At 48.8% G+C, this 11,584-nt stretch overlaps 1 protein-coding gene across 1 annotated transcript in view; it reads right to left on the bottom strand.

Annotated features, from left to right (window-relative positions):
• Positions 1-290: 290 nt before the first annotated feature.
• The window catches only part of LOC102474421 (collagen alpha-4(VI) chain-like), a gene marked incomplete at its 3' end in the record, with an annotated part of 70,866 nt that continues 59,572 nt past the window's right edge, over positions 291-11,584 (bottom strand). The window contains exons 18-25 of the mRNA XM_027769173.1: positions 11,180-11,242; positions 10,775-10,840; positions 7,376-7,429; positions 7,226-7,261; positions 4,713-4,775; positions 2,159-2,221; positions 835-897; positions 291-392 (exon numbers count right to left, since the gene is read on the bottom strand). Of these exons, the coding sequence (XP_027624974.1) occupies positions 291-392; positions 835-897; positions 2,159-2,221; positions 4,713-4,775; positions 7,226-7,261; positions 7,376-7,429; positions 10,775-10,840; positions 11,180-11,242 (510 nt within the window). The remainder of the gene's footprint in view (positions 393-834; positions 898-2,158; positions 2,222-4,712; positions 4,776-7,225; positions 7,262-7,375; positions 7,430-10,774; positions 10,841-11,179; positions 11,243-11,584) is intronic.

An 11,584-nucleotide genomic window follows, 5' to 3' on the forward strand; every position in this document is an offset into this window, starting at 1 on the left:
CGATGGGCTGTCTTATTTTTTGTCCTGGAAAGTTTGTTTCACTGAACGCATTTCTGAAAGACTCCAACGCTTACAAAATAGCTTCGTCACACAGACGACAGAGCCTCGCACTCCCGTCTTCGGACGAGGCAGCACAAGCCGTTCCAGACATCTTGGCATATTTTTTATACAAAGAATTTTCAGACTCTTTGACTATTGAGATTTCCTAGTAATCCTGTCGTATTTGCAACCCCAAGTGTAAATCAGCAAGAATATTATCATTTCATGCGAAACAAGGACAAATAGCAAACGAAAATGTCCATCAGGAAGTGGGAACAGACTGGACTTACGGGGTGCCCGCTCGGTCCTGGCCGACCCTGGGGGCCTCTTTCACCAGCTACGCCACGCTCTCCCTTTCAGAATAAATGGAAAGACAAAATTAGATTTCTCCTTGCAGTTCATGCACAGTCACTCTGTTCAAGTCTCGTCAGTGTCACCCCACGGTCTAAGGAAAATCCTTCCTCTGGGCTCTGTTAAATGTAGCTCACTGCATACAGTCACAAACCTGGCACCAAAACTGAGCCAATCAGGAACGCAGCACCAAGTGCGGAACTGTTCATAATCGGGGCTTTGGACAGATCCGTGCGAGTACCGATCTGTTGCTGCGCCTTTGCCTACTAACGTACGTGACCCGTCTCTCTGTCTCTGTCTCCACGTCTCCTTCTTCTCTGTTCACCCATCAACACCAACACCAGCAACCAGCGACTTGGGCCGGAAATGATGGTGTGAGGACTTGTGTAAGGAGAGACCAAGGGTCCCCCAGCTGCCGTCAAGGGTGCGTCCTCTGACATTTACCTTCATTCCTCTGGGCCCATCTTTGCCTGGTGAACCGCCTGGCCCTGGAGGCCCAAGATCCCCCTGCAACAAGACCATGGTCAGCACCACCAGGACCACAGAGTAAACTCTCCTCTTATCAAAACGGCCTGAAGCCGACAACGTGCTCATAAATCACCCTGGAGATTCAAGCTTAGTCTTCAATGCTTAACATTAAAAATGTTATCCTCCGACATGAAATGCCTCATATACACACGTACACACTGGGCCGAGGACTGAGGGTGGGTGAGCAGGATGTTCTGTGCAAGAACACACACCTAACACACGCAGATTTGGAGGAATTATCCGTACATTAGGGCTGGACATGTGATCTGAGCAAGAGAAAAGGCAAAAATCGGGACCAGCAGATGGCGTGATGGCTACGTCGCTGGACTCCCACATAGTTGACTGTGGTTTGGGTCCTGGACTTGGCGGCTTAAAACTCACACCGGGCACATGTGCGTGCGTGCCCAAGATCCCAAGAGGAGAATGGAGGAGGAGGGATTGCAGCATGGCCATCTCCCCTGGGGGATGATGTCTCACTCTCTGTCTCTGTCTCTCTGGGGAGCACACGCATCCATTAGCAAAAAACTATTTTAAAAAAAGATTATAAACCTTGATTTTTACCCACTTCAAATAGTATTTTAAAGTAATACTGAAAATAATACAATTCACTGAGGCTAGGTTTCCCTGAGTCAGGGAGAGAACAGACAGGGCTATGACTGACCACCCTAAACCTGCTATTGTGAGTCTCCCAGGGCAGACCTCCGTCCCTAACTGAAATCACGCTCTCAGGCCTCTAAGTTACTCAGATGCTCCTGTCCTCGGGAAGCCACGCTGGTCATTCGTGTCCATCGTCTGACCCTTCCAGTGCAGAAGTACCAGAAAGGCCCGCGTGGGAGGCCAGGTCACGCCGACTGTGTGAATGACACATGGTGTGAGCCCCGGCCCTGTCTCCTTCTCTCTAACACTGAGATAGCAACGCATGCTTGCTTATTTGTGAGGGGCAGATCACTTATGTGTGCTCCCGCTACGGGGCTGTTACTGTGTCCCACAGTGCTGTGAGAGGAGTCCGTGTCACATGCCTCTGCGGTTCAGACGCCTAGCTCAGTGGCCACTACATGTCCACTGTGCACCGAGTGGAAGGGCGAGCAGCTGGTGAACGTCTACTGCCATCTGATTATAGCTCCTGAAATTCCTGATACCGACAGGTCTCAGCAAACGACGGAGCTTTGTTATTTTCAGGACGATGAAGGGAGCATTGGCCAATGAGCAGCTGAGCTGCAGGCCCAGTCCCCAAACCTACCTTAGCACCGGGGAGGCCTTCTCGTCCCAAGTCTCCAGGTGGGCCTTGACTTCCTCTTGGTCCCTGGTCCAAAGATGAAATTACAATTCAGTTAATTACGCATTACTGCCAGAGAGCATGTGCTCACCCGAGGAAGAGGGAGTCCCCGGTGGGGCATGGTCACCCACATCCCTCTTCCTCCAGCCCTCCTTCCCGTCAGCATTTTGGAAATGCACACACATGTGTCCTGTGCATTCTTCAAGCCACAGGGGCCAGAAGTAAAACCAGGATCAACCTGTGGAACCCTGCTCCCTTAACCACTGACGACGGGACTGGCTTTCATTCGGTTATTACTTGTAGAGCCATTCGATCCACGTAACCACAAAGCCCTCTTGGATGACTGTGGGCCCAAGCCAAGGGACTTGGTTAAGGTACCCCGATTCCTCGCAGCTCTGTTTATCAGGTAACATGGTCACTCTGAAGCACCCCACCTACCCACCCCAACTCATACCTGAAGCACAGGTGTGCGTCCTCAGTAACTATATTTTTAGCAATCTCACTAGTTGATTCTAATGAACATTAAAATTTGAGAACACTGCATTTATGTTTTAATTCACACAACTAATTTTAAATCCCAAAAGGGAAATGAAAAGGGTAACTAAGATATTGATTTCCTCTGAAAACTTTAACCTCTTTCTCATACACACAAGAGCTAAGGACGGGACCAGCAGTTGGTGTAATGGCTATGTCGCTGGACTCCCATGTGGTTGACCACGGTTCAAGCCCCGAACCTAGTGGCTTAAACTCATGCTGGGTGCATGTGCATGCGTGCCCAAGATCCCGAGGGGACAATGGAGGAGAAGGGATTGTGATGTGGCCATCCCACCTGGGGGGTGATTTCTCGCTTTCTATCTCTCTGTCTCTCTCTGTCTTTCTGGCAAGCACACGTGCCCTATAGCAATTGCAGGCACCCGTGCCCTAAAGAAAAAACCCCTAAAAAAAAAAAAAAAAAAAAAAAAAAAAGCTAAGGACAGGAGCTCATGTTATCGATTTCATCAAGAACCAATAGTGCACTCAGATAGCTTAGCCTCGCTGACTGCATTGCGGGGGCTGCCCGTTCTCTCTGCAATCTATTTTACTTTGCTGATTTTTTATATTGCTTTTTCTCATTTTTCTGAGCAGCTCCAGTTGGAAATGCTGATCAGGCTTCTCCTAGGTGAGGTAGGGACCGTCATCTATTAACCTGACCATCACACCCACATCCCAGGGAGCTGAGCACTGGAGAAAGATTTTTATTGACGATCTCGCTGTTTCCCAGCATGGGCAACTTCCCGTTCACCCCACAGCATAGTGAAGTGGATGGGGAGGGGAAGGCAGGGTCAACATGGCGGCAAGAACTGGATTTGATTAAGCCAGTGATAAAGAGAGAGAGAGAGAGAAGTATGTGTACCTTCTAGTTCCCCACTGAGTTCAGATCATATTTCTGTCATTCAATAAATGTAATTTCCGTTTTTTATTTTTACAAGAGAACAAATTTGCTATAGGGTGAGTGTGCTCACCAGAGAGACAGCGAGACAGAAAGCAAGAAATCACCCCCGGGGGAGGGCATGCCGCAACCACTTCTCCTCCACTCTCCTCTCTGGAGTTTGGGCACGCACACACACGCACCTGGTGTGAGTTTTAAGCCACCAGGTCTGGGACTCGAGGTCAGCTCCATGGGAGGTCAGTGACATCACCATTATGACATCTGCTGGCCCAATCGATGTAACTGCTGCTCACACTTCAATTATCCATTTCTACCCTCACTAACCCAAATTATCATCTGACACAGAATTGTATTGGGGAGAGTGATTTAATATATTAGTAAAACGTGTTGCTTTGATGTTCTCCCCTTTAAGGATAGCTGGAAACAATTGATGTTTTAAAAGAAAGGTACAGAAAGTGACCCAGGGGACACACGGGGTCACAGATTTGGATTACACTCAGGGGATGCCAAAAGACCTGGCTGGAAGTCCAAGGTCCTGGTTGTCCCTGGATAACGCAGCTCCCGACTAGGCTGAACCCGAGGCCTGAGGCGTGAATGAGCCAGACCCACGAGCAGAGTGCCCTGTGCTCACTAACACCTTCCTAGTGATCCCGTCCGACAGACAGGAGAGGTTTTCACCAGTAAGGACAGTGGAGTGATCTGAACCCACAGCTGCAGAGGCAGCGAGCTCGGCTTCTCCCGGCAGACTGCCCGAGCTGGGCCCCGGCTTGGCGCTGACCGCTGTGTCGGCCTGGCTGGGTTTCCTACTCTCCATCCCCTCCCCGCTTCTCCCCTATAAACGGGGACACTAAGAAGCTCGCCGCCCCAGCCCCCGGGACCGCGAGTCGGGACGGCGTTCCAGGCATTATCGAGGACACAGAGGCCAACGGGCACAGCCAGGTGGTTTAGCGGTCCCAGAAGGCAGCTCGGGGGGTGCCGAAAGGAAGGTGTACAGCCTCGCTCTGATTTACGCTAGCTTTCCATCAAACAGTGCAGCTACAATTCCAGACAAGTACCCTTCAGTACGAAGCCCGCGTTCTCTGATACAACCTGTGAGCCGGGATGCCCGATCTCTCCTTGGCGACCCTGTTCCCCGGACTCTCCGCGTACACCCTGTCAATAGGAATAAGCAGTGAGTTCACAAGCAGCTGTGGTGTTCCTACGGACGACAGCCTTCCCTGCGAGAGGCTGCCTGAGAGGCAGAAGAGGAAGGTTCAAGAAAGATTTGCCTGGCTGTGACCGATCCACGCAGGAGATGGAACTGGAAGGGGCTGTGGAAGGTCTTGTTCACACTCACACTGCGGAAACGGAAAACCAGACTCTGCCTTTCCCCACCTTCGTCTTCCAATGTCTCAGCGACAGGAGCAAAACCGCCGGATTAAATAACGCGGACATCACACTAGTGACATTCGCAGTGCAACACTCACAGGAGTTATTCTAACTCTCCTCTTGTACACGGAAGATGTCAGCCAAGGAAACAGGACAAAACCAAGAAACGACAACACAGTTTTTCTTTACATCCCTGATCACGAGACCTAGCAAAATACAAATGACCTAAATGCCCAGTGTGGGGCTAGGTTAGTAAATGCTGGTACTTATAGAGTAAAATGTAATGTATTCAAATGATAGTGGGAGATTTGGAAACATAGACAAGCAAAATATCAATAGCATAGTATACACACTATGAATATCCTTCATTATTTATACAATAAAGGGAATGCACAAACAGGAGTGTCACTGTAGCAGGTTGGTAGGTTTATAGACTTTTTTGAATTAATGGTGTCTTAATTTTATCATGAACAATAAACTCAAAGTTTTACCTTATTACCAAAACACCATGCATCAGTTTGTTTGTCATAAATATCATCTTTTTCACAAATAAAATTATATTTAAAATTCTATTTTAATATTATGCACCTTAAAAAATCAAATCCAGTTTTATAGAAAATAATGAGCCTTATTTTCCGAAAGTTCAAGAAATGCTGTAATTTGGAGTTCCGCAGCTCTTACATTCTTCCAGTGGGAGTGACCAACCTTTAGTGAGTTAAAGGTTCAGAATATAATGGAATGGCCATTGCTCCCACATTGGGCCAACCAGCAAACCACTGGCATGTTGGACAATCCCAGCTCACTCTGAACTCTGCAAATAGTTATGATTTTATCTCTTATTTAAAAATCAAAACTTGAATAAGAAGGGGAGTAGTAAACAACTCTAGGATCTCATCAAGATTACGATATGCCAGAGAGAGAAGCTTCCAGTTAAAGATGTCAGTTTATGCACGCTCATCTCGCCCCTGAGCTGAGAGGGTGCCATCGAAGTGCACCCCAGCAGGTCAACAGTGCTGAGAGCCAGAGAGCAATGAGTCTGGAGTGGGGCCGAGACCGAGGGCTCAGGAGGGCCGTGTAGAGAAACGGCCCTTGTGTGTTTGCGTGTCCTAGAAGGTTATCATTTCTGTTGAAGAGTTTTATGATTCACTAGTAAAAGACACATGGGGGAAGAGTGACTCGAGAAAACAAAAGTTATAAAGCCGTGAGCTGCATTTACCTCGTCAGCATGTGCACAGTGAGTTAACTTGACCAAGAGCGGGAATAGAGGCATACCTCAAGAATGGTTTGGGGAAAAGTTTCTCAAAAATGAGTGGACAGAGTAAGAAGTTAGCTCTTTATCCAGCATTGTAAGAAATCAATAGGAAACTATTTCGTTTCTCCTCCTTCCCTAACTCACGAGATTACTAGAAAAAAATACTAGCAGAACGTGATCAGACGGAGTCAGCGAGCCTACAGGAAACGGACGTGCTTTAGACAGCAACTTCAAAGGGCAGATGGTCCACTGAGACACTGGGTCTGAGTCCTGGCGCCGCCAGGTTGTAGCTACGGGACCTCTGACAAGTCACTTCTCGGTGCTAAGCCTCTAGGCCCTTTCTTGTAGATACAGAGTAGCCGGTGCTGCTCAGAACCCCTGAGGAGCTGCGGAATTTTCATGAGGTGGAAAATGAACAGCTAGCGTGGTTTCAAGTGCTAGATGATCACTTGGTAAGACAGACCTCCACAGAGACGCCCTCCAGTCTCCGTCAACCACACCATTGTCTTCTGTGAAGGCCAAAGCTCAATCTTTCTCCTCCGTCTGCAGACCGAGGTCACCTTACACCCTGTAGGAGGTCCCACTTTTTCAGACGGGATAGTCACTGTATCAGAGGTAGGAGGCCTTCTCAGAGGCGTGAGCTTGTTTTCAATCTAAACGAAATATGAGGAGTCTACAAAAAGTTCATGGCGAATGTGTATGATGAAAAGCAATGCATGGATTTCAAAAATCTTGCGCCAGAGTAGACTTGTACTTTAAGTCCCTTTTTCTGAGAACTTTTTGAAGCTCCCTTGTATTGTAGCCAAGTCGGGAAGTGGACAGAGAACCATATAAATATTTCTTCATGAAAAGAACATGGAAACTGCCCCGTGATTCCCCTGCAACCTCGGGCAGCCCAGTCAGCACCCCTCTTGACCTGGAAAGAACTCGTTAGAGCAGCCAAACAAGCAGAGCTGGGGCAGCCCTTCCAGAAAGCACTGACCTTCAACCCGGGCAGGCCTTGTCTTCCTCTTGGCCCCTAAAAACAGAAGGGAAGTGGAGAGTTAAGGAAAGGAAACAACCCAGTTTTCACCCCAGCCTTCCTTCGTACCCCACAAAGCAGGGAAAGAACTCCACCAACAATTGTACCTACCTGAGGGCCGGCACTTCCAGTTTCCCCCCGAGGTCCATCAAAACTGGAACGTCCCTGAAAAGGAAGCGGTAAGAGGAAGGTCAGTGTAGACGCATACGCATCTGCATTGGTCGGCCAGGTTTCTGGTGTCCACAGAAGTCACTAGCAACATGAATCTACCAAAGTTGAGTCCAATAAAATAAAAGATTTAGCTCCTTAGTTACACTGAGCACACCCCAAAGGTTCACTAAGTGTGTGCGGCGACAGGCCCACCATATTGGATAGATAAAGGACGTTCCCAGGGGCCCGGGAACTTCTCCTGGTGGTGCTCCTCAAGGAGCCCGTTAGCTTAGTGGTTAGGGGAGTAGATACCACACGGTTGGCCATGGTTCAAATCCCAGCGCTTGCAGCTTGAAAACACTCTGGGCATGTGGGCAGGCCTGCCTATAATCCTGACAGGATGGAGAAATGAAGACGGGGTGCAGTGGGCTCACACCCCACGGGGGGATTCTTCACCACACCTCTACCCCCATCTCCCTCTGGCAAGTACAGGTGCCCTCTAGCAAATTTTTAGAAAGTACAAAGAAGAAGAAGATAGCATTAAATTCTGATATTTCAGAATAACAATATAGTAGGCATCTTCCCCCAAAGACTGTTCCTTTGGCGACCCCTCGGAGCTCACCTCGCTAGGCGAGCAGTCACTCCTTGGCCAGCAGGCCAGACACTACTTCACATATTGGCACACTCCTTTCTGCCTGGGTGAGGAGGGGCCTGAGGGACAGAGACAGAAGGCAGGAGAGTGCCTCTGCACACAGGGGCGGGCCAGTCACTCTCACCTCTACAGGGCCAGAAACGGGAAGACGAGGGGCTGGCAGGTAGAGTGCTGGTGGAGGTACTGGACTCCCACATGGCCAACCACGGTTCGAGTCCCAGACCTGATGGCTTGCTTTCTCACTTCCTCTCTCTCTCTCTCGTCAAATTTAAATAATAATAGTAATAGTAATAAATACAATTAATAAATCTTTTTTTATAGAAAAAAAGAAATGGGAAGATGAGTGATGACCAAAGAAAGAATGAGTCCACCCTTCAGGAGAAAGGGAAGCCATGTGGGACCCACAACCGTTTGGGGACATTACACACTCTCTCAGTAGGGCATCTAAATGGGGAAGACTTGGGACACACGAAAACAGAGACATCTGTGCAAAGCCTCCCATCCAGCAGCTAAAGTAACAGCTTAAACCCGAAGTAAGTGAGACATCCCACAGGATGAGGGACGTCCTTGTTCAATTACAGTAGAAACACTGATACAGTATGTGACAATAGAAACTGTATTTATCAGAAGTTTACAAAGTGAAAACAAAACGGTGTTGTGACGCTGCTCTTTTAAAGTATGCTAAACTGTGCACGTAATTCATTCCAAATGCACACACGAAGAAATGAATATTCCCAATTTTTTTAAACACACACTTGAGGGCAGAAGTCTGACTGCTTTTTCCTAGTTCTAAAACCCCTTCCAGGGGGCCTGGGGAGAGTCAGCCACAGACATTAACAGGCCCCTTCGGCCGTTTGATAACAGAACCCTTCCTACACCCTGTCCCTGGCATAGTGTCCCTGTAATGGGGCATCCGCCCAGTTCTTTACAGAACATTGGACTCACTGATAACGGGACTCGTCAACATCCTGTCTCGGGGCTGTGTCTTGGGACTGATTACAAGCCCCCTTATCTCTGGTAAAGTACACTCTCGGCTAATTCCTTCCCCAAACCTACAAGCCCTGCTTCCACGTGTCCGCCTTTCTGGGCCAGGCCAGTGGACAGCTCTTCACTCAATTCTCTCACTCTCAAAGTCAAACAAAAGGAGCCCGGTACCTGATCACCCGGGAGAGGGGCGTGCTTTGCCTCCCCTCCAACCTGGGTCTTGCAAACTCGCGCCTAGAAATAAACCACGTTAGTCATTTTGCAGAGTTGGTTATTTCCGTCGGCACACTAGAACATTTTTAATAAAGCCCATGGGACCGGCACCAGGCTTCTTCTAGGAAAGGAAGAGCCATGGCAGAAAGTTCGGTAAACTAGCCATTTCCTCGGCTTCCGGAACGGTGGAGATTTTCTCTACATTTTGCCTTTCTGTGTTTTCAGATTTCTACAGTGAATGTTGCTTTTATCGACTTTGCTAACAGAATTATTTATTTAATTTTCTTTCTTCATTCATTTATTTTAATTCGACCAGAGAGCGAGACAGAAGGAAAGTGAGAAAGCAAGTCACCAGGTCCGGGACCTGAACTGTGGTGGGCAGAGCCCCAACCACCACACCACTCGCTGGCCCCTTACTGACTTTTCCTTAAAAAACATTACAACCTACTTTTTCTGGGCAAAGGCTACAGCGAAAACTCTCTCATGAAGGGTGTTGAGATAATGAGAAGTATTTAAAAGTAAGATCGGCATTAAGTATTTAAAAGTAAGAGCGGCATTCCATCGCCAACGGCAGCCAGCACCTGCAGCCCGCACAGTAACGCCGTGATCTGAGCAGACGCCGGAGACGCTGGGCCAAAGGCCGCTGGGAAACGGAGCGTTTGCAGCCTCGGAGCATCACCCAGAGGACGCGTGTGTCAGAGAAAGAGGAACAAGTACGCTCACGGCGCATACTGCAAACACGAGGTGGAAAATGACTGCTGGTCACATGTATGACTGAGCCACTCTACGGATGCTCTGATGGGAAACTGCATCGTGTGTGCTGTAACGCCGTCCCGTGAACCACTGCTAAATAAATACGTAAACAATGACCTCGTTACAAACTGGGTTTAACTCGGGCCCAGACACATGAAAATGGGCGCTAACTAGCCATGAGCCAGGGAGGTGAGCTGATGTCCTGCCATTTTGTTCAGACACATGAAAATGGGCGCTAACTAGCCATGAGCCAGGGAGGGGAGCTGATGTCCTGCCATTTTGTTAAAAGATGCAAAATCGGAGCACAAAGCAAAAAGAAGTTCCTGTCCCCTGCCAGCATTGCGCTCCGCAGACCTCCTTCCTGAAAGCGAGTACTGAGAGACTGAGAGGACTTGGGCACCTGGGCCGCAGCCGTGTTTAGGGTCATGCACTTTCATGTCTAGGAACGCAAAGCTCTACACCGGCTCCCGAGAGCTCGGCGTGGTCAGGTCTACACGCCCTTCTCCTGTGCTCCGGCACCGCCCTGCCGGTCACTAGACCTAGACAAGCGTTTGGCCCCAGCACAACACCAGGCCCCGTCAGTCAGTCAGTCAGCACGGGCCGAGGGGCGGGATGTGGGGATCGTTACGGAACTGGGAAGGTTGGAAGCTGGAAGGCCGTAGGCAGGTCGAGCCCAGAGCGTTCATCTTGGATGCCAGGATACGGGAGACAGAGGCAGAGCCACGTGGGTTCGTAGGGCTGTGAGTGAGCCATCTTACCTGGTGCCCTCGTCTTCCTTGTTCTCCCTTAGGGCCTTGGATATAACTATCAACTCCAGGATCCCCCTGGGGGAGAAGAACAAAAACAAGATTGCTTATTTCAAATGAACAGCAAAAAAAAAAACATTACAGGAAGAAAGAGAGAGGGAGGGGAAGGAAAGGACAAAGGGCGGGCAGGACAAAGTGAGCTCTTCTGCTTTTCTGGACCTAGTCAGTGAGCCCAGACCCCAATGCAATGAAAATTTTGACCTCTTAAAGCACCTAAATGTTCTATAAGCTAGGGCTTCCCTTTACATATCTTATCTGAGCGCTAACATAGGCTGAACAGATGCCCCATCACCGCGTAATTGCTCTCTGTCCAACTCCCTGGGGTCCACACAGCAGAAGCTCCCAACCATCACTCACAGGGTCTCCCCGGAACCCAGGATCGCCACGCTCCCCAGGTTGTCCTGGTGGTCCTGCCAAACCCTTAAATCACAAAGAAAAGAAATGTCAGTCTTCAAAATCCCCTATTACCTAAGAGAAAGAGAATATTAAGAGGGAAATTAAAAATCAAACTAAAAGACAACTTAGTATTTAAACTTTAAAGCATTTGCTGCCAAAGAGGTGAGGCTGAGAAATAAAAAAAAAAAAAATCTTTTATGAGAAACCTGCCGTATGTTTGACCTAGATTAACCCCTAAGAACTCAGGAATTAATCCATTAGCACAGGAGAGACCAGGAGGGCTTGGAGTTGGACCCAGGCCTACCTCCTATCAAACCCCTGACCTTCCTGCCTTCCCCTGACGCTCCACAGAGAAACCACGTGTAG

The sequence above is a fragment of the Tupaia chinensis genome, unplaced genomic scaffold, assembly GCF_000334495.1.
Source record: "Tupaia chinensis unplaced genomic scaffold, TupChi_1.0 Scaffold148822_2, whole genome shotgun sequence".
In the NCBI taxonomy this organism is placed as follows: Eukaryota; Metazoa; Chordata; class Mammalia; order Scandentia; family Tupaiidae; genus Tupaia; species Tupaia belangeri.